General features: G+C 29.1%; 2 protein-coding genes across 2 annotated transcripts in view; both read right to left on the bottom strand.

The window, feature by feature from the left end:
- The window catches only part of LOC100209380 (ribosomal oxygenase 1), a 120,448-nt gene that overhangs the window by 5,806 nt on the left and 87,142 nt on the right, over positions 1 to 27,500 (bottom strand). The gene's annotated exons all lie outside the window — the stretch shown is intronic.
- LOC101235068 (Golgi resident protein GCP60) overlaps positions 11,455 to 27,500 on the bottom strand; it is a 19,006-nt gene continuing 2,960 nt past the window's right edge. The window contains exons 4-6 of the mRNA XM_065805458.1: positions 21,966 to 21,996; positions 11,993 to 12,194; positions 11,455 to 11,911 (exon numbers count right to left, since the gene is read on the bottom strand). Of these exons, the coding sequence (XP_065661530.1) occupies positions 11,586 to 11,911; positions 11,993 to 12,194; positions 21,966 to 21,996 (559 nt within the window). The 3' untranslated portion in view covers positions 11,455 to 11,585. The remainder of the gene's footprint in view (positions 11,912 to 11,992; positions 12,195 to 21,965; positions 21,997 to 27,500) is intronic.

The raw sequence follows: 27,500 nt of genomic DNA, 5'->3' as shown, positions 1-27,500 counted from the left end.
ATATAGTATATATAGTATATATATATATATATATATATATATATATATATATATATAATATATATATATATATATATATATATATATATATATATATATATATATATATATATATATATATATATATATATATATATATATATATATATATATATATATATATATATATATATATATATATATATATATATATATATATATATATATAAACTGCCAATTTTTTTTAATTTTTTTTGTTTTTTATTACATTTTAAACAACATGTCGTTATAAAATATAAAGTTTACAGGATTACAAGATAAGAATAACTTAGATACTCGTAGAAGACCGGTAGGTCTTGTTGTCGAGAACCGCTAACATACACGTGAAAGTTTCTCGTAATATTCGTAAAAGATAAACAAGGTAATTACAAATTTTTTCTTTACAGAAAAATTCTTTAAAATTATTAAAATCTAATGTATATACTATATATCCAAAAAAATAAAAAATTGCATAAAAATCTCAGTATGTATATCAATTTTTAAAAGTTTTTTGATAAATAGAAGGTATAAAGAGAATATATATATATATATATATATATATATATATATATATATATATATATATATATATATATATTTATATATATATATATATATACATACACACACATGCATATACACACATATATATACACATATACATTTACACACATACATACACACACATAGATACATACAAACTAGTAGATTTAAATATAATATAAATTAGTACATACATATATATATACACATACACATATGCACATATATATATACATATATATATATATATATATATATATATATATATATATATATATATATATATATATATATGTATATATATATATATATCAATATATATATCAATATATATATATAAATCTTTCGTCTTCCTGTCGACAAATGTGCTTCTTACATAACTTCGTGGATTCAGGCTGGCATGCAATCTTTTATTCCCTCTCGACGAATCCAGGTCAAGCCTCACTCTCCTCCATGGTTTTCTTCACACTGTGCTGCTGCGATTGCCAACCGAAACCGTTACTTCCATATTTATCAGCAAAACAATTCTCCAGAAAACAGACGTCTTTTTATTACTGCTAGAAACAATTGTAAAAAGGTTTTGTCTAACGCCAAAACCCGCTATTCTCAGGTCATGAAATCTCGTATCTCATCTCAAAAATTAGGCTCTCGTGACTCTTGGAGAATCTTTAATAATATCAATAATAAGGGCAAATCTATAATTCCACCTCTCTTGTATGATTCAGACTTTGTCATCTCACCTAAAGACAAAGCCGAACTGTTTGCTAAAAACTTTTCATCAATATCATTTCTTAATTCAACTAGTTGCGTTCTACCTGATATTGCCAACAAACAGGTTGATCCATTGCTTGACATTCATATCACTCCAGCATCTGTATCTAAAGTGATTTCCTGCCTAGACTCTTCTACAGCTTGTGGCCCAGACAACATACCTGTTATAGTCTTGCAGAAGTGTTCTCCGGAGCTGTCGTCTATACTCTATAATTTATTCAACAAGTGCTTATCAGAGTCTTGCTTTCCAGTCTGCTGGTAAGCGGCATCTGTTAATCCTATCTTCAAAAATTTTGGAGAGCGATCTGATTCGTCTAACTACCGTCCTATTAGTCTTCTTCGTATCATAAGCAAGGTTTTTGAATCTTTAATTAACAAACACTTAATTTCTCATCTTGAAACTAATAACTTTCTGACCATAAATATGGATTTCGATCTTCTCGTTCTACAGCTAATTTGTTGACAGGTTTTATCGTGCATTAGATAAAGGTGGAGAGGTTAAGGCCATCGCTCTTGACATTTCAAAAGCTTTTGATAAAGTTTGGTCTTCTCCATAAGCTTTCTTCTTATGGTGTATACGGCAACATCTTTAAGATCATCGAATCCTTCCTTTCCAATCGTAGCATAAAAGTTGTCCTCGATGGACAGCACTCTTCTTCTTATTCTGTAACTTCAGGGGTTCCTCAAGGTTCTATCCTTGGCCCTATACTCTTTTTAATCTACATTAACGATCTTTCAGATATTCTCACATCTAAGGTGGCATTGTTTGCTGATGACACTACCATTTATTCTTGTCGTGATAAGAAACCAACACCCTCTGATTGCTTTGAGGGGGCATTTGAGCTTGAAAAGGATCTTACTTCTGCTACAGCATGGGGCTCACAGTGGCTGGTGAACTTTAATTCAGATAAAACTCAACTTTTTTCAGCCAATCGTTATCGCAATAATTTATATCTTCCTATATTTATGAACGATGATGTCCTCGATGAGTCACCTACTCTTCATCTTCTAGGATTAACTCTTACTTCCAATCTTTCTTGGAAACCATATATCAAATCAGTTGCAATATTAGCATCTGCTAAGGTTGCATCTCTTTATCGAGCTCGTCACTTTCTTACTTCGGATTCTATTCTCTATCTCTATAAATCTCAAATCCGGGCTTGTATGGAATATTGTTGCGATATCTGGGGCGGATCTTCTAATGATGCCCTTTCTCTTTTAGACAAGGTGCAAAAACGTATTGTAAACATAGTTGGACCTGCTCTTGCAGCCAACCTCCAACCATTATCATATCGTCGTAATGTTGCTTCTCTTTCTCTTTTCAACAAATACTATAATGGGCACTGCTCTAAAGAGCTAGCGTCTCTTGTGCCATCTACTATAATTTATTCTCGTGTTACTCGTCATTCAATTAAGTGTCATCCATTTTCTGTGACTGTTCCTAAGTGCTACAAAAACTCTTATTTGTCTAGTTTTTTTCCTCGAACATCTTTGGAATTCGCTTCCTTTATCTTGCTTTCCTGATTCATATAATTTGCAACCTTTTAAGTCATCCGTCAATCGTTATCTTGCTCTACAATCTTCATCTTTTCTCTTTCAGTAACTTCCAACTTTAATTAGTGGCTGCTTGCAGCCTTGTTGGAAGCGAAGATGTATAAAAAAAAAAAAAAAAGTATATATATATATATATATATATGTATATATATATATATCAAAAGTATATTACCAAATCATCAATTGTAAAAATTAATTTTTTAAGTTTTTGTTTAAATGAGTTGTAGTTACATAGTTCAATAAAAACTTGAGAAAATTTTTTTAAACTATTTTGTTCCATAAAAATGGTCAGCGAAAAGCAATGCAAAACTTGCTATAATTTGTTTGAAAATATGGCTGCTTAATAAAATTATTATTGCGTAGAATATATTTATTTTTATCTTTTGATAAATTCAAATTATGAAAAGAAACCGGGGAAGAATTGATTTTACATAAAAACATAAAACATAGTACATTATAAGGTCCGAGAATTGATCCTTGTGGAACACCACAGGTAATCTTTAACAAGTTTATTGGTGAAGGAGCGCCAACGGTTACAAATTGTTTGCGATTATATAAATAACTTTTTAACCATTTAAGAACATTTCCAGTTATTCCGTAATGTTTGAGTTTTTTAAAAAGAATTTCATGGTCTATAGTATCAAAGGCTTTGGATAAGTCAATAAAGATGCCTAAGGTACTCAGATTTTTCAAACGATTCAAAGATACTACGTGTTAACTGGAAAATCACTGGAGAATTAACATGCCTCAACTTGTTATTGACAATATACAAATTAAAAAAGTAAATGTAACCAACTGTCTAGGTGTTTGTATAGATGAAAATCTTACATGGAAATTTCACATTAAAAACTTATCAAGTAAAATTTCAAACAGTATAGGAATATTGTACAAAGCAAGAAATGTTTTAAATAAACATACTTTAGTACAATTTTTTTTTTTTTTTAGTTTACATTATTTACATGTCGTGTAATTAAAACATATAAACTTGGAATCTGGAAGAAGATCATGTTCAATCTTTTCGCCAGAATCATATAAAAATTAAAATATAAATATAATTTAAAATAATACAGGTAGTTTGTAACAAAATAACAATCTAAAACATTTGAAAAAATAAATGGTTAAAATAATATCTCAAAAATATTTTAATATATTTTCTGTTGAAAAAATAATATTCTTTAACTTGTCTTTAAAAATAGAAAAAGAGATTAGGCTGGACAATTTTATTCCAGAGATAAAGTGCTCAATAATCTATACAAAATTGATTAAACTTTGTTTGACAAAAGGGTTCTTTAAAATAGTTTTTATTTCGCAAACTATATTTATTCTTTACTTTAAAGGTAAATAGATTGTTAAAAACATTTAATAATGGGTTATTCATACAACAAAACGTAAAACATAAAGTATTATACAAGTTAAGTTCATAAACGTTTAATACATTCATATCTTTGAATAAATGTTTCGTGTTTGAAAAACGATTTAAAAAATATATTATTCAGATTACATGTTTCTGATGGTGGTAAAGACGTTGCAACTTACTTTTACCTGCGCTTTTCCAGGCAATATTTGCCTGGAAAATGCAATGAAAGTTTATACAGCTATGAATAATAAGTTTATACAGCTATGAATAATAAGTTTATACAGCTATGAATAATAAGTTTATACAGCTATGAATAATAAGTTTATACAGCTATGAATAATAAGTTTATACAGCTATGAATAAACAAGTAGTATAGTTGTTTTCAATTTTATTTAAATAATTTCTTATTGAAGATTCCAATACTTTTTGTAACTTTTGTTGACATATAATTAGTATATTTCCATGTCACACTTTCGTCAAAGTACCTTGAATGTACATAAAAATGAAAGAGGCAATCTCCAGCTTTAAACTTTTACCAAAATCCCCTTTTCTTTAATACAATTGTCTGAAATCCCATTCTCCTAATATATTTCCAATTTCAATTATATCACTCATTTATTCATTGTCACATAAGCTATGCAAACATTGTTTGGGGTAGTATAAATAAAAGTAAACTTAAATCTCTTTATTGTCAGCAGAAGCATGCAGCACTTCTTATATATTTTAAAGACCGTTATACACATGCCAAGTTGCTATTATTTGAAATGAAAGTTTTTAATATATATATGAGCTTAATATTTTTAATATTCTTTGTTTTATGTTTAAATGTAAAACTAATTCATCCCCAATTTCTTTTCATAAATTGTATTCATCAAAATGTTAAATTTAAACAAATTAATTCAAATCATTCAACTTATTTGAAGTTATGTGAAAAGTTATAATGAAAAAAAAAAAGATACAGAGTGCTACAAAACCAAAATATAACAAAATAAAATCAAGGCTATTTAAATACAGGCACAAAAAATATGTATATGTATATATATATATATATATATATATATATATATATATATATATATATATTATATATATATATATATATATATATATATATATATATATATATATATATATATATATGTATATTTATTTATTTATAAACTACTGCATTATACTCTCACTATCAGATAGTGGGCATCGACTTTAATAATTTTGCTGATACTTATTTCATTACTCAATGTTGGGCGTTACTTAGTTATGGTTCTATTTTTTCTTCTATATCAAATATAATTTTTTCATCTCTATCAATGGCCATGGCCAGAAAGCTGCCAATTCTTTCTTTAATACTTTTGTCAGTAGCGATTTTAAATTGAACAAATACAACGTATTTACAACGTATTTCACGTACAATTATTGTAAAGTAATAAGCTTTAACTAAAATTGTTTAATAAAAGAAAATGGGATGTAGAATATAAAAATTGCGCTCTACCTTTAATGACCTTTGTTTCCTTCCATGCATTGAGAATAACAAACATATTCTTTTAGCCATTAGCTGTATTAAGATTGTTAGTTAATAAGCCGTTGTTGTTTGTAATCATCTCCTACATCCAATTTAAGTAAGTTCATCTAAAATAAATAAAAAAAACAAATGTAACATAATTGGTTATAATAAAAGTTTAATGGTTCTTCACATGGGTATGTTTTAGACAGCTTTCTATAATGTGATATTCTTATTAAAATATGACATTATGGAAGAGTAAATGCAATTAGTTACAATAAGATGCAACTCCGTTCAATCTGTATTGCAGATCAGGACTGATTTTTTTAATCAAATTTTTATAAAGTAATAAAGTTAAAATCTCCATGGATAAATATAGTTTTGCTTTCTTTAGACAGTTTTATTAGTTAAGGATTGATATAGAATGCAATAAAATCTTCTAACGACATGGTTGGATCTTAAATGATGATTTGTTACTTGTAATATAATTAGGATTATCAATGTATTATTAGATCTGTTGAATTTGATGTATTGGTACTGTTGGTTTTATGAATACAACTTCTTTATGGTCCCAAATATATGCATCCTAACTTAATTAGCAATAATTAATTTTGTATTTGGAGTTTAACTGTCAATGTTACCCCTATATTAGGTAACATTGACAATAGTATTTTTAATGCTGTACATGTTACAGTTACATCATGAGGGGTAAAATTATCATTGGAATTTTGATAAACAAATAAAATAGAGAAAATATTTTTAATATATATTAGCACTAACCTACGTTTTCGTTTTAAAAATAAGCAGCATTAAAAAGTTGTAAAATTGCCATGAAAATGTAATGTTGTATTATTTTTTGAAAGATATCAATTACTCTGTGTAGTTAAGGCAATTTTTAAATATTATAGTGTCTATTTATAAAAATATAAATAGTATGTTAATTTATGATTAAACATTTTTTCTTTAAGAATTGTTATTCTATTAAGATCTAGATCACATAAATGACTCAATATTTGATTACGACGAAATCCTGCATGGCTGTAATTTTTTGTTGGATTTTTTTGTTCTAAATTTTTCAGTGTTAGTTTTATTTTAGAAATAACAAAATAATTTCTAACATCTTCAGGTTTTTATGTTATGTTCTTACCAATATTATGCAACGCTGTTAGGAGTGGATTTTAATTTTTTAAAATCCACTCCTAACAGCGTTGCATAATATTGGTAAGAACTTTGATAAGATCTGGTATGCTGGTCTTCTCTGTAAAGTTGTTTTATAAATTGTATATGGGAATTAGGTTATTGAACCATTTCTTTTCAATGGTAGCATTAAAGTTGTCCTTGATAATAAACACTTTTTGAATTTCAGTCTTTTCTTAGGTACATGAGGTTTCGTTTTTGATTCTGTGTTGTAACTCATCTATATTAATAATTTTCCGGACAATATTACCACTAAAGTGGCTCTATTTGTTGATAAAACAATTATACACTCCTGTCTTGACAAAACGTCATCACTTTTTGATTTCCTAAAACAAGCAGCTAATCTTGAATCTGACTACTTTTCTGTGACAACTTGGAGTTTGCTTGGCAGGTAATTTTTAACCAAAACAAAAAGTTATTCACTGCTTACAGTTACTACAATATTGTCGATATTCCGATACTGATGACAATACGCCGACTCAGTCTTTTATTTTACATCATCTTGGATTTTTATTCATAACTAAGCTATCAAACCATATATACAATCCATTGCAAAGTTAGCATGTGCTAAGATTGCTAGGTTACCTCCATTTATTGTGCGTTTTGTGCTATTACCTTGTTTTGTTTTTAACTCTGTAAATCTCTGTTTGTTTTTGCATGAAATAATGTTGTAAGATTTGGGTTGGTTTCTGAGTTTAATTCTGCCTCTTTTAGACAATTTCTAAAAAGGTATTGTAAATATTGTTGGACCTAGTTAAACTGATAAGCCTCTGATCCATTTTTTATAAGTTTACATCTTTTTCTCTTTTCTAAAAGTACTACCTAGGTCAATGCTCAAGCGAGATATTATCAGGGACGATTTTACGAGTTTGTGTGTGCGTGCGGTAGAGGTGTGGGGGTAAGACTAATTTTATTAAAGCAAATTAAGTTTGAATTTAATTCTTGTTTAACTAAGGTATTTGTTTTCACAATCACATTTTCTAATCCGTTTTCTAGGTTATCCAGAAGGCCTTAAATCTCTAATTCAGACTGTGTACTTCACGTTCATAAACATGAAAAAATTAAACTTTTTTTATTACAAAATGACATGTCTAAATAATAACCCTCAGTCAATGTATAAACAATCACTACGCTTATTGCTTAACAAATGAATCAATTTATTAGCCACTAGATAATCGGTATCAAATTTCAGTTATTGTCTGGTATTGATACGATACCTTGTATGGTATCTTGTACCGATATCGAGATCACACAATACTGGTATTGAAAGTATCGTTTACATCGATGCTGTTTCGGTAGTGATAGTTTCATTTGGTATTGCAGTTCGGTTCTTCACAAGGACTTGTATTTTTATATATGGTAAGTGATTTGAAATAACAAGTTGACATAATAATTGAGAGTAATATAATTGATTCCTATTGTAAAATAGAAATTCTCAAGGATCGTGTTGTATCGTATGACATTATACTTTATCATTTAATGTTTCATATAGTATCGCAACTTTAATCTGATTAATTGTGTCGTAATGCTTCTGTAGTTTCATTTCTCATCTGGTGTCGTTATTTTAATTAAATTTCGGTAGTATCGTAATTCTTACCTGGTACCTTTTTTCATTCTGTGTTCAACATTCAGCAACTAAAGTAAACTAATCATCAATCGTGTCTCCTACGAAATCTTTAATCTGGGATTATTTTAACAAAAATATTGGCAAGTGCTACTTACTAAGTATCATTTAAATTTTATATTTTTTGCCTATTTATCCATTTAGTATCTTGTCTAAATAGTACCTTAGTCAATACCTTTAAATTTATTATTTTCAAGTATATAATCTCTATAACAACTTTAACGATAAATAGATAAATCCATCCTTCCTCTTTTTATCCATATAATAATAACATCTTATCTTTTTACTAATACCATATAGTTGCTTTTCATAGTATTTTACATTTTTGGGAGGATCGGGTAAAACTTGTGAAAATAAGCTTGCCACAAAGTAATTCTACTAGATTCACAAGGGAAGTAATCTTTATATCTTTCACTCTTCTAAAGGCAATTACAAAAAAGTGGCCTCTTTAAGATCGGCGTCAATTAGTAGTTGATCATGAGATCGTTACTTTGATCGTAACTGACTGCTTGCCGTTTAGTTTTGCTGATTCTGAAAATTTTAGATTTACGAACTGAACATTACCAAACCCCAAAATAGAATATTCAACAACTTTCGTGAAAAATAACCTTTTTAAGCTTTACCATACACTATGAGAGAGCTATGCATTAAGTCATCAAAAAAGAGCTCATAAATCTTAATTAAGTTGCTATAACCACCAACCACCAGGTGCCAAGGGCAAACGAGTTATACATGTCCGTGACATTAAATTAAATTTCGCAAGACTTTAACAATTCAAAGGACATTTAAGGCTACCCAGGTATTAAAAGATGCTTTTCGCAATGCCAGCTCACTAAATATTAGGCTTAATAGACCAACAGCTTTTTTGAAAGATGCTTATTTTTTGTTAGATGTGAATTACCTCAAAATACCCTCTACAGTAACCACGAAAAGGTATTATATGTTGCAAGCCATGGTGATTGAAAGAAAGTCATACTTACAGATAAAAAGTTCATTCTCTTTGAAGCTTGCGGTGCTAAAATCAGTTAAAGAATTATCAGTTTTTTTATTGTCAGACAGAGATCCAAATTAATGTCAATGTGGAAAGTGATTTTAGAAATATTTTCAACGAAGAGACATACTAAAACTTTCATAACTTTATTTTTCAAAATGGATTTTCGATATGTTAAAAAAGATAAAACTACACTTTGAATGGTACTAAACTGATTTTTATCTAGGTCTGACCCTAAATAGTCTTACACGATGCCGATTAGTGTTTACAATTTATGTACAATGCGCCTATCGCTCTTAAATTTCAGCTTGCGGACATAAATGACTCAACATCGGAATAGGAGTTTGATAAGAGAGCAAACTTTTGATTACCTAGAAAAATGTTTTACATTTGTTAAGGCTACAACTGCTCAGGTTAGCAGGTGACGTAAATAAAAGAATACAAGTCTTGAATACTAACAAAAAAAAGTGTATTTTCGGAATATTATAATGTTTAACTGTTAACTTATATTCAACACAAATTATTGACCGATAAAATGATTGAAATTTTAGCGAACTAGGCAAAAAAAAAAAAAAAAACATTTTTCAACTCTAATATGATTAAGAAAACAGATAAAAACTATAAATTTAACAAATTTTCTATTAAGAATAGTTATAATTTTGACATTTCATATTAATTGGAACTCAAAACAGCTATTAAAAACAACAACAAAAAAAAAAAAAAAAAAAAAACACTATAAAACATTATTTGATTAGAACGACAGATAAATTAGAAAAATTAGTTTATTTTCAAGATACTTGCAATTTTGAGTGCAAATAAATAGGCAAATTTTTATAAATATACAAAATAGATCAATAGTGCATGCATATATATATATATATATATATATATATATATATATATATATATATATATATATATATATATATATAAACACACACACACAAATAGGGTTAAAATTTTTTTTACTAACATGATTTAAAAGATGCTCTTTAATGTAGTGAATAAGACAATAGAAACTATTTAAATTAAACAACTCCTTTTTCTCAAAATTTTATTTGAAAACACTTTTATGTGCCCTAATATTACCTAATATATATATATATATATATATATATATATATATATATATATATATATATATATATATATATATATATATATATATATATATATATATATATATATATATATAAAGAACCTACATGACACTCTTAAAATACTTGTGGTAATATTAAGCCCCCGGTAAATTTAACAATTAAAGTTGGAGTTGGAATACATTGTTAAAAAAATTTAAACTGAAAAAGTTTATACTTTCCTGAATAAGCCACTTAAAAGAATAACTGTCAGCAAATTTTACAACTCTTCTCAGCTTAAAAAAATATAATTTACCCTGATTATATATATATATATATATATATATATATATATATATATATATATATATATATATATATATATATATATATATATATATATATATATATATATATATATATATATATAAAATTGAGTTATTTATATTTTATATATATTTAAAGTATAAAGCATAAACAGTAGCTGTGTACTAGATTTTTTTTAGTTTTAAAAAAACCTAGTAAGCGGCTGTTATGCATTATAGTTTTATTATAAAAAAACATACAAGAAATAACATTGAACTAATATACACACACAAACTAATTATATATAAAGGTGCATGACCGTGCTAGATAAAATAAACTGACTATTTCATAGTATAACTATTACATTCTAATTTCCTTGCTAGACATTTTATATTAATGTTTTACGGTTTTAAATTTTATATGAAACAGATTACTGGGTTGGAAAAAAATTCTGAGTGTTCTGAATTCTGATTTTTTTGCCTGATGAATCAGAACTTATTTTTTATAATATTTACGTTGTCATGTACCATACTTATATAGAAACATTCACACAAACTATACATATTCACATACACTATATAATACAATATATAACATCCATGCCCATGAATGTTTATTATATAAATTTGAAGCTTCTCACTTATAAAAAATTATTTTGTATAATAAACTCTATAGTATAATGATTTAGACCGTAATAAAGAATAAGAATTGTCAAATTTAAGTAAGTAAATTCCTTGTCCGGGATAAAGATGCGAACCAACAATTACTTCCTCGTGAGAATTCCTACGCAAAACTGGTAAAACTTCATCAGTACTTGCTTTTAAAATGACCTCATCATTATTTTCATTTTCATGCACAACTAAGTGTTTCTTTAATGTTTCTTCTGCAGTAGAGTTGTCACCTGATGTCCATTCAAAATAAACTCCAAAACCAATGTCATAAAATTCAGTAGCAAACTCCCAAAACAAACATGAACCTGCCAAAAACAAACATCAAATCAAATTAACAAGAAAAAATATGAAATAATGTCAAATTGTAAAACTAAATTGTAGAATACCATTTTCATGTGTTGGGACTCTAATAGTAACAGTTTCTCCTCTGCCAATAACTAAAACACTGTTTGCATCACGTTTAACATGAGTAATAAATTCTTGTAATTTTGGTCTTGTCCACAGTGATGCCTGGGCCATTGATTTCCCTGTAGAATTCCCAACAATTTTAGAAGATAGAAACTTTGGTGATGATTCCAATAACTGATTCTATGTATATATACATACTATATATATATATATATATATATATATATATATATATATATATATATATATATATATATATATATATATATATATATATATATATATATATATATATATATATATATACATATATATATATATATATATATATATATACACACACACACACATTCAAAAATCAATAAAATATAAAACACCCTTTTGTGTGCGGGTGTGTGTATATATATATGTCTCTCTATCTGTATATGTGTATATATATATATATATATCTTTTGTGTGTGGGTGTGTGTATATATATATGTATGTATGTATGTATGTATGTATGTATGTATGTATGTATGTATGTATGTATGTTTGTGTATATATATATATATATATATATATATATATATATATATATATATATATATATTTTGTGTGTTGGTGTGTGTATATATATATGTATGTATGTATGTATGTTTGTGTGTATATATATATATATATATATATATATATATATATACATATATATAATATTTAAAATGGCTAAAGTTACAAGACTAAAAGCGAGAACATATCGATTTGAAGAAAAACTGATAGAAAACTTAACTCTAATAACTTTTGCAACAAATAAAGAATTAATTTTCAACTTTCAATTTAAAAGATCTAGAAGCAAATTAACTCCGTCCAAAAAGTTTATTTGTTGTATGGTTTGACCCAATAAAATAGAAAAATACTCTGGTTTTTTCAATTTGATTTTGGCCTCACTGTATTCTTTTTGCAGTTAAAAAACCTTGGTTAGATGGAGGTTACAAAGATGGATCACTCACGGATAAATATATAAGGTAGGAATTATAATTTCTACACTTATAAAATTGTTAATAATTTTTGAACTCTTTTGAAACTTATTAAAGTACCTAGTAGTAGCTTTTGTTTGCACTCTTACTAATCAGTATCATTTTTTATTAAATATTGTTTATTTTTTCTTTAATTATTATCGTTTGTAGAAATTGAAATAACTAAAAGGTTGTTTGACTGATTAAATTTTGTTTAGATTTAATTTTTATTTAAATAAAATTAAAAAGACAAAATTACTATCTTTTATTGTGCATTTCTATTGTGTATCATATGGAAGCAGCGAGGCAAATGCTGTTGCTCTTGACATATTTAAAACTTTCAATAAAGTTTGGCATGCTGGTCTTCTCCACAAAACTCTCACTGAGTCCTCTACTTTATGTCTTTTTGAATTACCATTCACTACTAATGGAAATTATATATCCAATCTATTGCTAAGTTAGCATCTGCTAAGGTTCTTTTTTTTTCAATCATGCTTGACATTTTCTTACTTTTGGTTTAATTATCTTCCCCTACAAATCTCTTATTTGTCCATTTATAGAAGAATGTTGAAATATTCAGGCTAATTCTGCTCTTTCTCTAAATTGCTAAATTAGCATCTGCTTAGGTTGCTTATCTCTATTCTGCTCGCCATTATCTTACTCTTGATTCCATTCTCTACCTCTACAAATCTGCCCCTATATGGAATACCGTTGTCATACTTGTGCTTGCTCTTCTAATGATACTCTTTCTCATCTAGAAAAGATTTGAAAACGCATTGTAAACGTAGTATATCTGCCAAGCTTTCTCATCATCGTAAAGTTGCATCTTTTTCTCTTTTTTACAAATATTATCAATAACTGTCGCTGAACTGGTCGCTGCTCAAAGAAGCTATTATCTCTAGTTCCATCAACCAAAACCTATTCTCACTTAACTCGCCATTCAGTAAAGTCTCATTCTTTTAATGTATCTGTCCCTGTATGCTCTAAATATTTTTATTTGTCTAGTTCTTTCTTCCTGCATCTTAACTCTTTGGAACTTTTTCCCATCTTCATGTTTTCCTAACTCATACATTCTACAACTTCTCAAGTTTTCTGTCAACCATTACTCTTTAACTCTATTCATTTTTTTTCTAGTAACTCCCAACTCAAAAGTGGTTGAATGCAGCCTTGTTAAGAGTGAATCAGAATAAAAAAGTTGGATTTACTCTATTTGTATAGCTTGTCCCATAGTCATAAGGTTGCATATCTTTCTCTCTTCTACAAATACCTCATGGTAGCTGCTCAAATGAGTTATAACTTCTAGTTCCATCAACAAAAACTCATTCTTGCTTGACTTGTCGTTCAGCAAAGTTGTATCCTTTTATTTTTCTCCTCAAACTGAAAAACTTTATTATCTAGTATTTTTTCTCACATATCAATGCTTATAAACTCTCCCCAGTCTTTATGTTTTCTAGAATCAAACAACTTACAACTTTTCAAGTTGCTTCATGTCACTGCTTCATGTCCTGCTGCCTTGTAGGATACGCCTTTTTAGGCAAAGGCTAGGAGATGCCAACTCCGATTTAAAACACCCCCTGCCTTGGGGCTCTTGGTTGAGTAAAGGCTAGAGATGGTGTCTCGATAAAAATACTCATCTTGGGCAGATGTTAAATGCACCCAGCTACTGTCTTGTAGAAGGCCTCCTAGGCAAAGACTTAAGGGGTAAACAGATTCTATCTGTTGACCAGCCTCGCACCCCTTCTTCATCTATTAGGCTGGCGCAGATGTATTTTTAATACATTGTTTCCAGTTTAGGATGTTGAATGCTGGATCTTCTTGACTCAATGCATGGGTTTGCTTGTGTCACTGTTTTTATGACTAGGCAACTCATTCTATTATCTCCTTATGAGGGTACAGCTCTAAAACTCAGTTTTATGGTTCTGAGGCCGGCTGGTAGTCAGGTTTCCCGAACTCTGTGGTAGCTCTCAGAGAGGCTGATTCCATCAACAGCTGAAAAATATCAAAGTATTAACAGTGCCATGTTGCGCATGGATGGTGTCCCTGTTTGTACTTTTGGTGTGCATTGCGGAGGCCACATTTGGAGCCCTTTGTTACGGCTTAGGGTTTATTAGTAGTAATGAGGCAATTGCTTGGGCTATTAAACGGTGTTCTGAGTACTATCTATGCTTTGAGTCAAGTTCTTCAATCTAATTTAAAAATGAATAAAGTACCAAAAACTATAAAACACAAAAAACCATCATCATCACCAAGTTCTCTAAACCTATCATTCACTAATATTCGTGGTCTTCGAAGTAACTTTTCTTCTGTTGAGTCTTATCTCTTGCAAAGTTCACCAGACCTACTTGCTCTTTGTGAGACTAATTTGAGTTCGGCTGTCTCATCTTGTGATCTTAGTGTTGATGGTTATCTTCCTCTGATTCGTAAAGACTCCAATAGTCACATGCTTGGCCTGGGCATTTACATTCGTAAGAATTCACCTGTTTGTCGTGAAACTAGGTTTGAATCCACAGACTATTCTTTCATGTGCTTTCGTTTAGCACCACTTCACTCTATCGCCTTTCTCTTTGTTCTATATCGATCTCCTTCATCTCAAGACTGTACACTTTTTGATGTTATTTCTGATCATATTGACCAAGCCCTCTCTCTTTATCCATCAGCTAATATAGTTGTTGTCGGTGACTTTAATGCTCACCACTCTGAATGGCTTGGCTCTAGTGTCAGTGACTCTGCAGGCATTAAAGCCCACAACTTTTGCCTTTCTCAATCCCTAACTCAAATAGTCAACTTTCCAACTCGCTTTCCTGACAACCCGAATCATTTACCTTCTCTACTCGACTTATGTCTTGTTTCTGATCCTAGTCAGTGCTCAGTTTCTCCACATTCACCCTTAGGTGCTTCTGATCACAGTTTGATCTCTTTAAAACTAATATCTCATTCTTCTTCATCACCTGAATACCCCTACTATCGAACCTCTTACAACTACAGTAAAGCTGACTGGGATTCTTTCCGTGATTTTCTTCGTGATGGCCCTTGGGTAGAAATCTTTCAACTTCCTGTCGACAAATGTGCTTCTTATATAACTTCGTGGATTCAGGCTGGCATGGAATCTTTTATTCCCTCTCGACGATTCCAGGTCAAGCCTCACTCTCCTCCATGGTTTTCCTCACACTGTGCTGCTGCGATTGCCAATCGAAACCGTTACTTCCATATTTATCAGCAAAACAATTCTCCAGAAAACAGACGTCTGTTCATTACTGCTAGAAACAACTGTAAAAAGGTTTTGTCTAACGCCAAAACCCGCTATTCTCAGGTCATGAAATCTCGTATCTCATCTCAAAAATTAGGCTCTCGTGACTTCTGGAGAATCTTTAATAATATCAATAATAAGGGCAAATCTATAATTCCACCTCTCTTGTATGGTTCAGACTTTGTCACCTCACCTAAAGACAAAGCCGAACTTTTTGCTAAAAACTTTTCATCAATATCATCTCTTGATTCCACTAATTGCGTTCTACCTGATATTGCCAACAAACAGGTTGATTCATTGCTTGACATTCATATCACTTCAGCATCTGTATCTAAAGCGATTTCCTGTCTAGACTCTTCTACAGCTTGTGGCCCAGACAACATACCTGTTATTGTCTTGCAGAAGTGTTCTCCAGAGCTGTCGTCTATACTCTCAAAACTATTCAACAAGTGCTTATCAGAGTCTTGTTTTCCAGCCTGCTGGAAAGCCGCATCTGTTATCCCTATCTTCAAAAATTCTGGGGAGCGATCTGATTCGTCTAACTACCGTCCCATAAGTCTTCTTCCTATCATAAGCAAGGTTTTTGAATCTTTAATTAACAAACACTTAATTTCTCATCTTGAATCTAATAACTTACTTTCTGACCATCAATATGGATTTCGATCTTCTCGTTCTACAGCTGATTTGCTAACAGTAATAACTGACAGGTTTTATCGTGCGTTAGATGAAGGTGGAGAGGTTAAGGCCATCGCTCTTGACATTTCAAAAGCGTTTGATAAAGTTTGGCATGCTGGTCTTCTCCATAAGCTTTCTTCTTATGGTGTATCCGGCAACATCTTTAAGATCATTGAATCCTTCCTTTCCAATCGTAGCATAAAAGTTGTCCTCGATGGACAACACTCTTCTTCTTATTCTGTAACTTCAGGGGTTCCTCAAGGTTCTATCCTTGGCCCTATACTCTTTTTAATTTACATTAACGATCTTCCAGATATTCTCACATCTAAGGTGGCATTGTTTGCTGATGATACTACCATTTATTCTTGTCGTGATAAGAAACCAACACCCTCTGATTGCCTGGAGGGGGCATTTGAGCTTGAAAAGGATCTCACTTCTGCTACAGCATGGGGCTCACAGTGGCTGGTGAACTTTAATTCAGATAAAACTCAATTTTTTTCAGCCAATCGTTATCGCAATAATTTAGATCTTCCTATATTTATGAACGGTGATGTACTCGATGAGTCACCTACTCTTCATCTTCTAGGATTAACTCTTACTTCCAATCTTTCTTGGAAACCATATATCAAATCGGTTGCAAAATTAGCATCTGCTAAGGTTGCATCTCTTTATCGAGCTCGCCACTTTCTTACTCTGGATTCTATTCTCTACCTCTATAAATCTCAAATCCGGCCTTGTATGGAATACTGTTGCCATATCTGGGGCGGATCTTCTAATGATGCCCTTTCTCTTTTAGACAAGGTGCAAAAACGCATTGTAAACATAGTTGGACCTGCTCTTGCAGCCAACCTTCAACCATTATCACATCGTCGTAATGTTGCTTCTCTTTCTCTTTTCTACAAATACTATAATGGGCACTGCTCGAAAGAGCTAGCGTCTCTTGTGCCATCTACTAAAATTCATTCTCGTGTTACTCGTCATTCAATTAAGTGTCATCCTTTTTCTGTGACTGTTCCTAAGTGCTCCAAAAACGCTTATTCGTCTAGTTTTTTTCCTCGAACATCAGCTCTTTGGAATTCGCTTCCTTCATCTTGCTTTCCTGATTCATATAATTTGCAATCTTTTAAATCGTCCGTCAATCGTTATCTTGCTCTACAATCTTCATCTTTTCTCTTACAGTAACTTCCAACTTTAATTAGTGGCTGCTTGCAGCCTTGTTGGAAGCGAAGATGTTTAAAAAAAAAAAAAAAAAAAAAGTCTTTTGTCAAACTTTTTCTTGCTCTCTTTTTAGTAAGTCTCAATGTAATAGTGGTTGCTTGCAGACTTAAAAAAAAAACAAAAAACCCCGAAAGTATTTAATAAACAGTAAATATATGCATAGATGTCATATGTAAGCATATATTTCCTATTTAACTCCATATTTAGCCGGGACCAGGGTGCCGGTCACTATCTTGGTTCTGCATGCTCTTTTAAACCAAGATATTTCTGTTGCAGAGACAGCAAAAATTTTCTTCTTAAAACCAACTATTCAGGCATTTAGAGAAATTAAATTTGTTAAAAGCTCATAACTATAAGCTAAAAAAACCAACAAGTATTGCACAGTTAATAAGAGAAAACTCTTGGTTTATATTTAGTTTGTTAAACCTTACTGAAATGAATAATAAACTTTGGTTAAACAGCCCAGCACTACTATGGGAGTATATTGATCAGTTTATGATTTTCTCCTAATTTTTCACTAAACTTGCTATGGTTAACAAAACTTTGAAACTATAATAAGTTACATCAGACATTATAAACAATGTTCACAATGAAGACAATCATCAGGAGCTATTAAATGTGGTTCATTTAAGAAGAGAAAACCACGAGGCAATGACTAAGGAAGATTTATAATTAACATATGAAGCAATTGCAAAATAATTAATAACTAGATGATACTTAGATACAACTTAGATAATACTGTTTACATGATGATGAAATATTGAAGTGTAAATACAATTTTTTAATAATTAATAGTACTCAAACAGTTGATTTGTTTTTTTGCTTTTTTACTTAAAATTTTTTAATTCTTCAACAATACAACAAGAAATATTTAAAAGTCCTTATACTTGTTTATATCTTAATTTATTTATTTATACTTTATTGCTGATGCAACAAAATTAGTAACAACGATAGCTCCTCCAACAACGTTGCAGTAAGTTCACCATATTTTTTATCTTAAAAAAAAAAAACAAATTAAAAAAATATTATCAAGCTATTAAGGTTAGCATCAGGATCAGGTTACCTCCAAGGATAAAAGATAATATTTTTAAAGACTTATACAAATCTTATTTGACTCTATTATAAAAACTACCAAGTTTTGTTGCACATATAGAAACAGTTTATTAGGAAACCAAAAACATTTTTTATACACAACAGAGTGATAAATTTTTTCACCAATTTAGACTAACTTCCTAATTTTTAACATTAACAAATTTGGCTCAAAATTAGGCCAAAACACACCCTAAAACGCACACACATATATACACAGTGCTTTCAAAAAACGCACACACATATATACAAAGTGCTTTCAAAAAATGAACACAGTAAAGTATGTATTTCGCTTTGTTTTTTAAAAACCATAAAAAAGTAATCATACTTGCTAAAGACTCAATCTACAACTAACATGTCAATAACAAGTTCACTTTTTTTCAACAAGTTCACTTTTTTTTGTTAATTTAGTTTTTGAGTTATTTTTATATTTAATTTCCTATAAAAGGGACCCTTATATACAAATTTGACTTATGATGAAACTTACTTATGATGGCCAGAGTTTAGTCACATTTAAGACCTTTTTAAATATATGGTACAATGAAAAAATTACTCAGATAATGGTTGAATCAAATAAGAGCTTAGGTTAAGATTACATTATTATGAATTTCCACTAAAACCATAAAAATTGTTTTTCTTCAAATACAATAAGTATTATTTTACTTCAAAAAAATTACTTTGGAAGCAAATAATTTTCATTGATGAAAATAAAAGTATTCAGTTGTCAGATTTTAATTCAACAGTCAAAAAAATCCAGCTTTTATTATGTGAAGATTTTCATTTCGTTTATGATGTTCTTGGACACCAGGGTTCAGCTGCAAGCTTGTAATATCTCTAGATGAACAATAAAATCTCTTGAGGAAGCTCACAATTAAAACCTGTGTGAAGAAAAACGTGGTGGAAACTTAAGAATTCTAGGTCACTTTCAATATTCAATCATTGCTCCTGTGATTCTCAATAACTTTAGAAAATATAGTGCCTCCTGTTTTATATACTATGTTAGGAATAGTGTTAAAGCTGTTAAACTATTTGCTAAAGGAATGTAAGACTTTGGATTGTCAAGCTGGTTTGTCTTTATCTGATAATAAAGATGTGAGAACAAGTGAAATATGCGCTGAAAAAAGCATTTAATACTCTAACATGGCAGAAGCGTTGAGCTTATTAAGTAAGCTATTTGAAGACATGGCAAATCTAGAGGCGTGATGGATTGCCAGTAAATTTTTTATTTTTATGAATTAGATATCTGAATTGTTTGAATAAAATAAGGAATGTAAAAATAAAAAATTAGGACAGTTGCATCTAGTTAAAAATCTTGAACCTGAGCTGTCTTGTTTTAAAATGCTTTCATTTGCATAGCTAAGCTAAAATTTCAAGCTAAGTTGAGAAAGTGTGTTGCATGGGTTTAGCAAGGTAAAAAACCATTTTATAGAAAATGCCTTTGTTTTGTTTGGAGTCATTAGATTTAATCTAAATGTAAATAAATTTAAAAAATAGAACTTTTTCATAAATATAAAATAGTATGTTATAAAATTGTATATACAGAACTAAAGTATGTAAAGTATTTCAAAATTTATTTAACTTTAGAATTTTTTCTTTTTAAAAACAATTTCTCTAATATTTTTATATAACTTTTTGCTGGACTTTTTAAATCCCTGAACCTGTTTACATTAGATTTAAGTAATGTTTTTTTTAGCTTTTAAATGACTTTAAAAGTTAAATAAATAATATCAAAAATATGTTTTCATATTATTTTTGATAAGCAGAAATTATCAAAATTCAGCTTAAATCGTCAAAAGCTGACAAATTTTATTAGTAATTTTAATCACTAATAAAATTAAAAAACAAATAAAAAGAAGTCAAATGTCCACCTCGAGGCATCCATAGAAAGGTGTAGTAACTGCTTTGCTGTACTGGATGGCAATGGGAGTGTTGGTATTCGGGGCTACTTAAATTCTAACTCAGCAGGTGCGTATAACATTTATACAAAATCAATAAACACGCCCATATAGAGACAATAGAGAACTGCATAAAGAGATTGATCAAAATAAATGGTGGCAGTTTCCTTAAGAAATGGCACATGCTCACACAACTTGTACAGTCAGTTCACAGATGAATAAAAACAAACATTTATTGCCCTGGCTAGCTTTCTCACCAGATTTAAATCTAATCAGATTTATTTGTGCTTGAATGGATAGAGAATTAATCAAAGTTTAAATGAGGTCCATAAATAGCCTAAAGGACTAGATATTATTTGGAGGAGTGTTTTAACCAAAATCAATGCATAAAATATGCATTGATTTAAATAGTTCAATATCTTCTTTATTTATTTTATGATAATTCAACAAAGCTTTAAGCAACAAAACCTATTATTTTGAAAGCACTGTATATATATTTGAAAGCATACAAAGCATGCATACATACATATGCCATAAACTTTTGAAAGCATTGTATGTATATATAAAGTGCTTTCAAAAGTGTATGATGTACGTGTGTATATACATATGTAATAAGCTTTTGAAAGTACTGTATACTGTACTAATGCATACAGATGTCATGAAATGATAATAAATGAATTTAATGATATAATTTAGTAAATAAAGCTCATCTTTTTTATATTATTTTTACAACATTCCCTCAAAATAACTTAAATACTTAAAATAAGTTGCACGAAAACATTGTTTACACGAAATGTAAATATTTTTATAGTGTAAATATTTTCATACTTACTTTTTCTAACGCTTCTTCTTCTTCTTTTTTTCTATACAAATTAAAAAATGTTACTTATATTTAATTTTTATGTATTTAGAATAAATGTAGTTTCTTTAATTAAAAGTAAAAAATTTGTCAATTCTTTTTAATTTGAGCCTATATGTTATTTTGAAAGAAAGCCACTTCTTCTTTGCTCCTAATAAATCCAGCTAAAAGACTTTACTTTAAAGACTCACAAAAAATTGGTAAGTAAAAAAATATTGTGTGAAATTCAAGGTTTTCATATTTCATACTTATCTCACATAATTCATACTTACTCCACATACTTTATACTTATCACACATACTTCATACTTAGCTTGCATATTTCATACCTATTTTACATAAATCATACTTATCCCACATATCTCAAACTTGTCTCACCTAAATCATACTTATCCAACATACTTCATATTTAGCTCACATATTTCCGTTCTTACAAAAATCATACTTACCCCACATATCTCATACTTATCCCACCTACTTCATACTTAGCTCACATATTTCATTCTTATCTTACATATTTCATAATAAGCTCACATATGTACTATTTTACTAAAAGTTCTTATAGTAACTTATAGTAAATAATAACTTATAGTAACTTATAGTAAGTAATAACTTTATATGAGGAAAAATAAAATTTATCAATATTTAATGGGTAAAAATATATGAAATCATCCAGACCATGACACCCTTACGTCTCAGAATTTGTTTATTTTTACATCACTTGCAGTCCATATCAAAAAAATAATAACTGCCAAAATTTTAGTTAAAAATACCAATGGGTTCCAGAGATATCGTCACTTGAAATAATGCTGACTCAGCATTTTAGTGATTTTCTGAAGCGACTACAAAGCAACTTTGACATACAGTATCTTCATAATGGCTTATGAAGATACTGTATGTCAAAATAGCACTCTTAAGACTGGATTATCTCAAGAAATGCCTCATTTGTCCAATTTTGTTCAAAATTATTGACTTGTAAATTAGTGATTTTTGGAGGTAAAATGAAGACTGTGGCCCAAAATCCTGAGTAAAAAGTTTAATTGTATATCATTATTTCATCTTAGGTCTACTGAAAAAAATTAGATTCATCAATTGTCTCTCTAATACGTGATCAAAATTTGTATTTAAAAATGGTGTCTTTTTAGAAAAATTTAAATTTTGTAACAAAAGCAATTAAAATATTTTGTAAAACATTTATTTGAATAAAACATCAAATAGTGTCATTTATTGACTAGTTTAGGACATTTATAGTCATGGGCCAAGGGAAATACCCTCCCTTCCCACGGGAGGCCCCTACGCCCCTCCCCCAATCTCCCTAGATTTTATTTTTTTTATATTTTTTTTGCATAAAATGAATAAATAATGCAAAAACATACAATTTAATTTTAATTTTGAAAAAAAAAAATTTTCATTATTTCAAATTGGTGACTTAAAACCTCCTTTTATATAAAAAACAAACATAAGTTTTGTTTTGTTCTTTTTAAAGGTATTTACTTGTTTGTATTTTCTTAAAGAATTACTTTTAATTTTATAGTTTTTACATTATTTTGTTAGGTAATAAATAATAAAATAATTAATATGGAGAAATGTGACATTGGAAAAAGTCTTAACATTCATTGCCACTAAACTGGATTTTCAAGAAAACAAGGTTTTGTTCAATTTAAAGATCTTCCTTGTGAAAAACAAGAAGAAATAATATGGCGAGCAAATTTAAAGGAAAAATATAGTTCAATAAGAATTATATGTTGTTATCATGAGCAATTCTATTGAAAATATTTTGAGAGAAAAATTACAAAGTGTTGCAATCCTTTTGGAACACACAAGGAAAGTAAAAAAATTGCTATAAAAGGTAATCTTACCTTATTTACAACAGAATTGATATGGAAATTAAAAGAAAACAATTTATTATTTATAAAATGTTTGATAATTTCAGTTATTTTAACCACGTAAAACTAAATTTGTTTTTTAGGTAATATAAAGATTTCCATAGACATGGCAAACTATTTGCAAAAAAATAATGTTTATGTAACCCCAGGTTGGAAATTCTGCGGGAAATGTTACAAAAAAGCAATAGAAACTGATGAAGATTTAAATTCACAGGAGGAATGGGAATCCAAAAGTGAGAAAAAAATTAAGTTAGATACCACTATAGAATTGCTTGGAATTTCACCAGTCAAACTAAAAAGTCTTTCAAAACACAGCAAATTGCCTGTAGCAAAACAAAAGTTTGAGAACACTGTTGACAGAGTTGCAAAAATGGTCTCATTAGCATATAATATTAAAGAAACTTTTTTAACAACAGAAATAAAAAGCCCCATTTTAAACAACAACATTAACAATGACCATGATCTAGACATTTAAATGTATGAAATAAAAAATAAAATTTCAGAGACTGACTCTTATTGCCATAAGGTGCAAATGTTAACACTCGCACCAAAATCATGGACACGTAAAAAGATATCAAGCTACTTTGAAGTGTCTGAGTATCTTGTTCGAACAGCAAGAAAAGTTAAAAATGAGAATGGAATTCTATCATTACCCGGAAAAAAAACTGGAAACCCACTTTCACCAGAAACAGTTAATTTAGTGATTAACTTTTATCAAAGTGATGAATTTTCAAGAATGATGCCAGGAAAAAAAGATTATGTAAGTATTAAGAAAAACCAACATGTTCAAAAAAGATTATTGCTACTCAATCTTAATGAATTACATGTTGCATTTAAAAAAGACTACCCTAACGTCAAAGTCAGTTTGTCAAAATTTTGTACTCTTAAACCTAAATGGTGTATTACAACTAATGCGTCAGGTACCCACAATATATGTGTTTGCATACATCACCAAAATACAAAATTTCTCATTGATGCCATTAGGTGGAATAAAAGTTATAAAGATTTCATGACATTGATTGTTTGCTCTCTTGAAAATGCAGAATGTATGTTGCATCGATGTAACCAATGCCCTGGTATTGAAGTGGTAAAAAGTTTTTTAGTGCAGGAGTTTATGGACCATGAGCATGAAGAAGATGTAGTATTTAAGCAATGGCAGAGTACCGATCGTACAACACTACTTTCACAGTCATTGCCACTAGATGAATTTAATGATTTATTATGTGACAGCATTGACAACCTTACCACTCATTCATATATTGCAAAAACACAAAGTAGATACTTAAAAAACTGTAAAGAAAATCTTAACCAAAACGAATGCTTAATTTTAGGAGATTTTGCTGAAAACTATCAATATGTTGTTCAGGATGAGGTTCAAAGTTATCACTGGAGCAAAAGTCAATGCTCACTTTATACAATTGTACTTTATTTTATAGAGAACAAACTTCTCAAACATAAATCTTTTTGTTACCTTTCAGAAGATGTTGATCATGACACAGGATTTATTTACAAGACTCAGGAAGATATAACTAGATATATCAAAGAAAATCTACCTGATGTATCAAGTGTGAAATACTTTTCCGATGGTTGTGCAGCACAATTTAAAAATTTTAAAAATTTTATCAATCTTTGTCATCACAGTAAAGACTTTGATTTAAATGCTGAATGGGTATTTTTTGCTACCAGTCATGGTAAATCCCCCTGTGATGGTATTGAAGGGACTGTTAAAAGAGTAGTATGTCAAGAAAGTCTAAAACAAATAACTACTGGGCAGATTTTAGATGTTAATTTAATGTACTCCTTTTATAAAGCCAAGATAAATGGAATTTATTTTAAGTTATTTTCAAAAGAAGAAATTGATCAAACACGAGCACAATTAGAAAAAAGATATTTAGGTGGAAGAACAGTTTCTGGCACAAGGATGTATCATCATTTTATTCCAATTGCTCCAAACACTATAAGTTATAAAAAAATAAGTACTGATGCATGCACTGAAATATTTGATATTATTCCAAAAAGCAAACATTATGTAGATATTTCATTAAATATTAAAAAAATGGATTATATTGCATGTTTTTATGATGGATTTTGGTGGGTAGAGATTGCTGAAGATGTAAGTGAGCTTGATATAAAAGTCAGATTCATGCATCCATATGGACCAGGTAAAAACTTCTTTTGGCCAATGAGAACTGATGAGTGTTGGGTGCTCAATTCTGAAGTTATATGCCTAATTTCTACACCGCGAATAATATCAGGTCGTACATACAACATATCTGATTTAGATTTGAAGAATATAAACTGTTGGTTACAAAAAAAAATTAATTATGTTTAAAATAATTTTGTTTTTATTTTATTTACCTATTTTGCATTTAAAATGTCTTTTATTTTTTTCAAATTCTTGAATTGTAGGCTGAGAAGGAGGGGTGGGGGTTTAAATAAATCACAAATCACTCCTATCTTATTATGTCAATGACTATATTAGTCTAAAACTACATAAAGATATTGATTGTCAAAATGTTTTAAAAACGTTTTAATATCTTTGGTTTTAAAATTTATGACTTAAAATCGTAAAAAGATCTTTGAAATAAGAGGTAAGTATTTATCGATTTGAAGTAAAGCAAATAAACTGCTTCTCAAACTTAAACTGAAAAAATATGTTTTTAAAATGTATTTTAACAATTAACTATTATTTATTCATTTTTTTTAAAAAAAAAAAAAAAAAAAAAAAATCTAAGGAGATGGGGGCGGCGTGGGGGCCTCCCGTGGGAGGGGAGGGCGTCTTCCTTGGATTATGACTATAAATATCCTAAACTAGTCAATAAATAACACTATTTGATGTTTTATTCAAATAAATGTTTTACAAAGTATTTTAATTGCTTTTGTTACAAAATTTAAATTTTTCTAAAAAGACACCATTTTTAAATGCAAATTTTGATCATATATTAGAGAGACAATTGATGAATCTAATTTTTTTCAGTAGACCTAAGATGAAATAATGATATACAATTAAACTTTTTACTCGGGATTTAGGGCCACAGTCTTTATTTTACCTCCAAAAATCACTAATTTACAAGTCAATAATTTTGAACAAAATTGGACAAATGAGGCATTTCTTGAGATAATCGAGTCTTGAGGGTGCTTTTTTTGGATTCCTTAAGTTAAAATCTATTAGAGTACCAAATTTTAGGAAACTTCCCCAAGCCATTATGAAGATACTGTATGTCAAAGATGCTTTGTAGTCGCTTCAGAAAATCACTGAGTCAGCATTATTTCAAGTGACGATATCTCTGGAACCCATTGGTATTTTTAACTAAAATTTTCGCAGTTATTATTTTTTTGATATGGACTGCAAGTGGTGTAAAAATAAACAAATTCTGAGACGTAAGGGTGTCGAAAATTATTTTTTTTGGATGATTTCATATATTTTTACCCTAATACATCTTAATTTATTGAAAATTAAGCTCAGATAATAATATTTTTTACTTAATGCTATAGAAATAAAATATTATAAACTGTGTAACATATTATGATGAGAATTTTAGTCATATATGTAAAAAAAAAAAAAAAGTTTAGAAAAAATATTGTTGAATACTAAAAAAAATTGGTTAACACAAATTTGTGTT

Source organism: Hydra vulgaris, chromosome 09, assembly GCF_038396675.1.
Source record: "Hydra vulgaris chromosome 09, alternate assembly HydraT2T_AEP".
NCBI lineage: Eukaryota > Metazoa > Cnidaria > Hydrozoa > Anthoathecata > Hydridae > Hydra > Hydra vulgaris.
The sequence above is the reverse complement of the archived record's forward strand: the minus strand, read 5'-3'. Positions and strand labels throughout refer to the sequence as shown.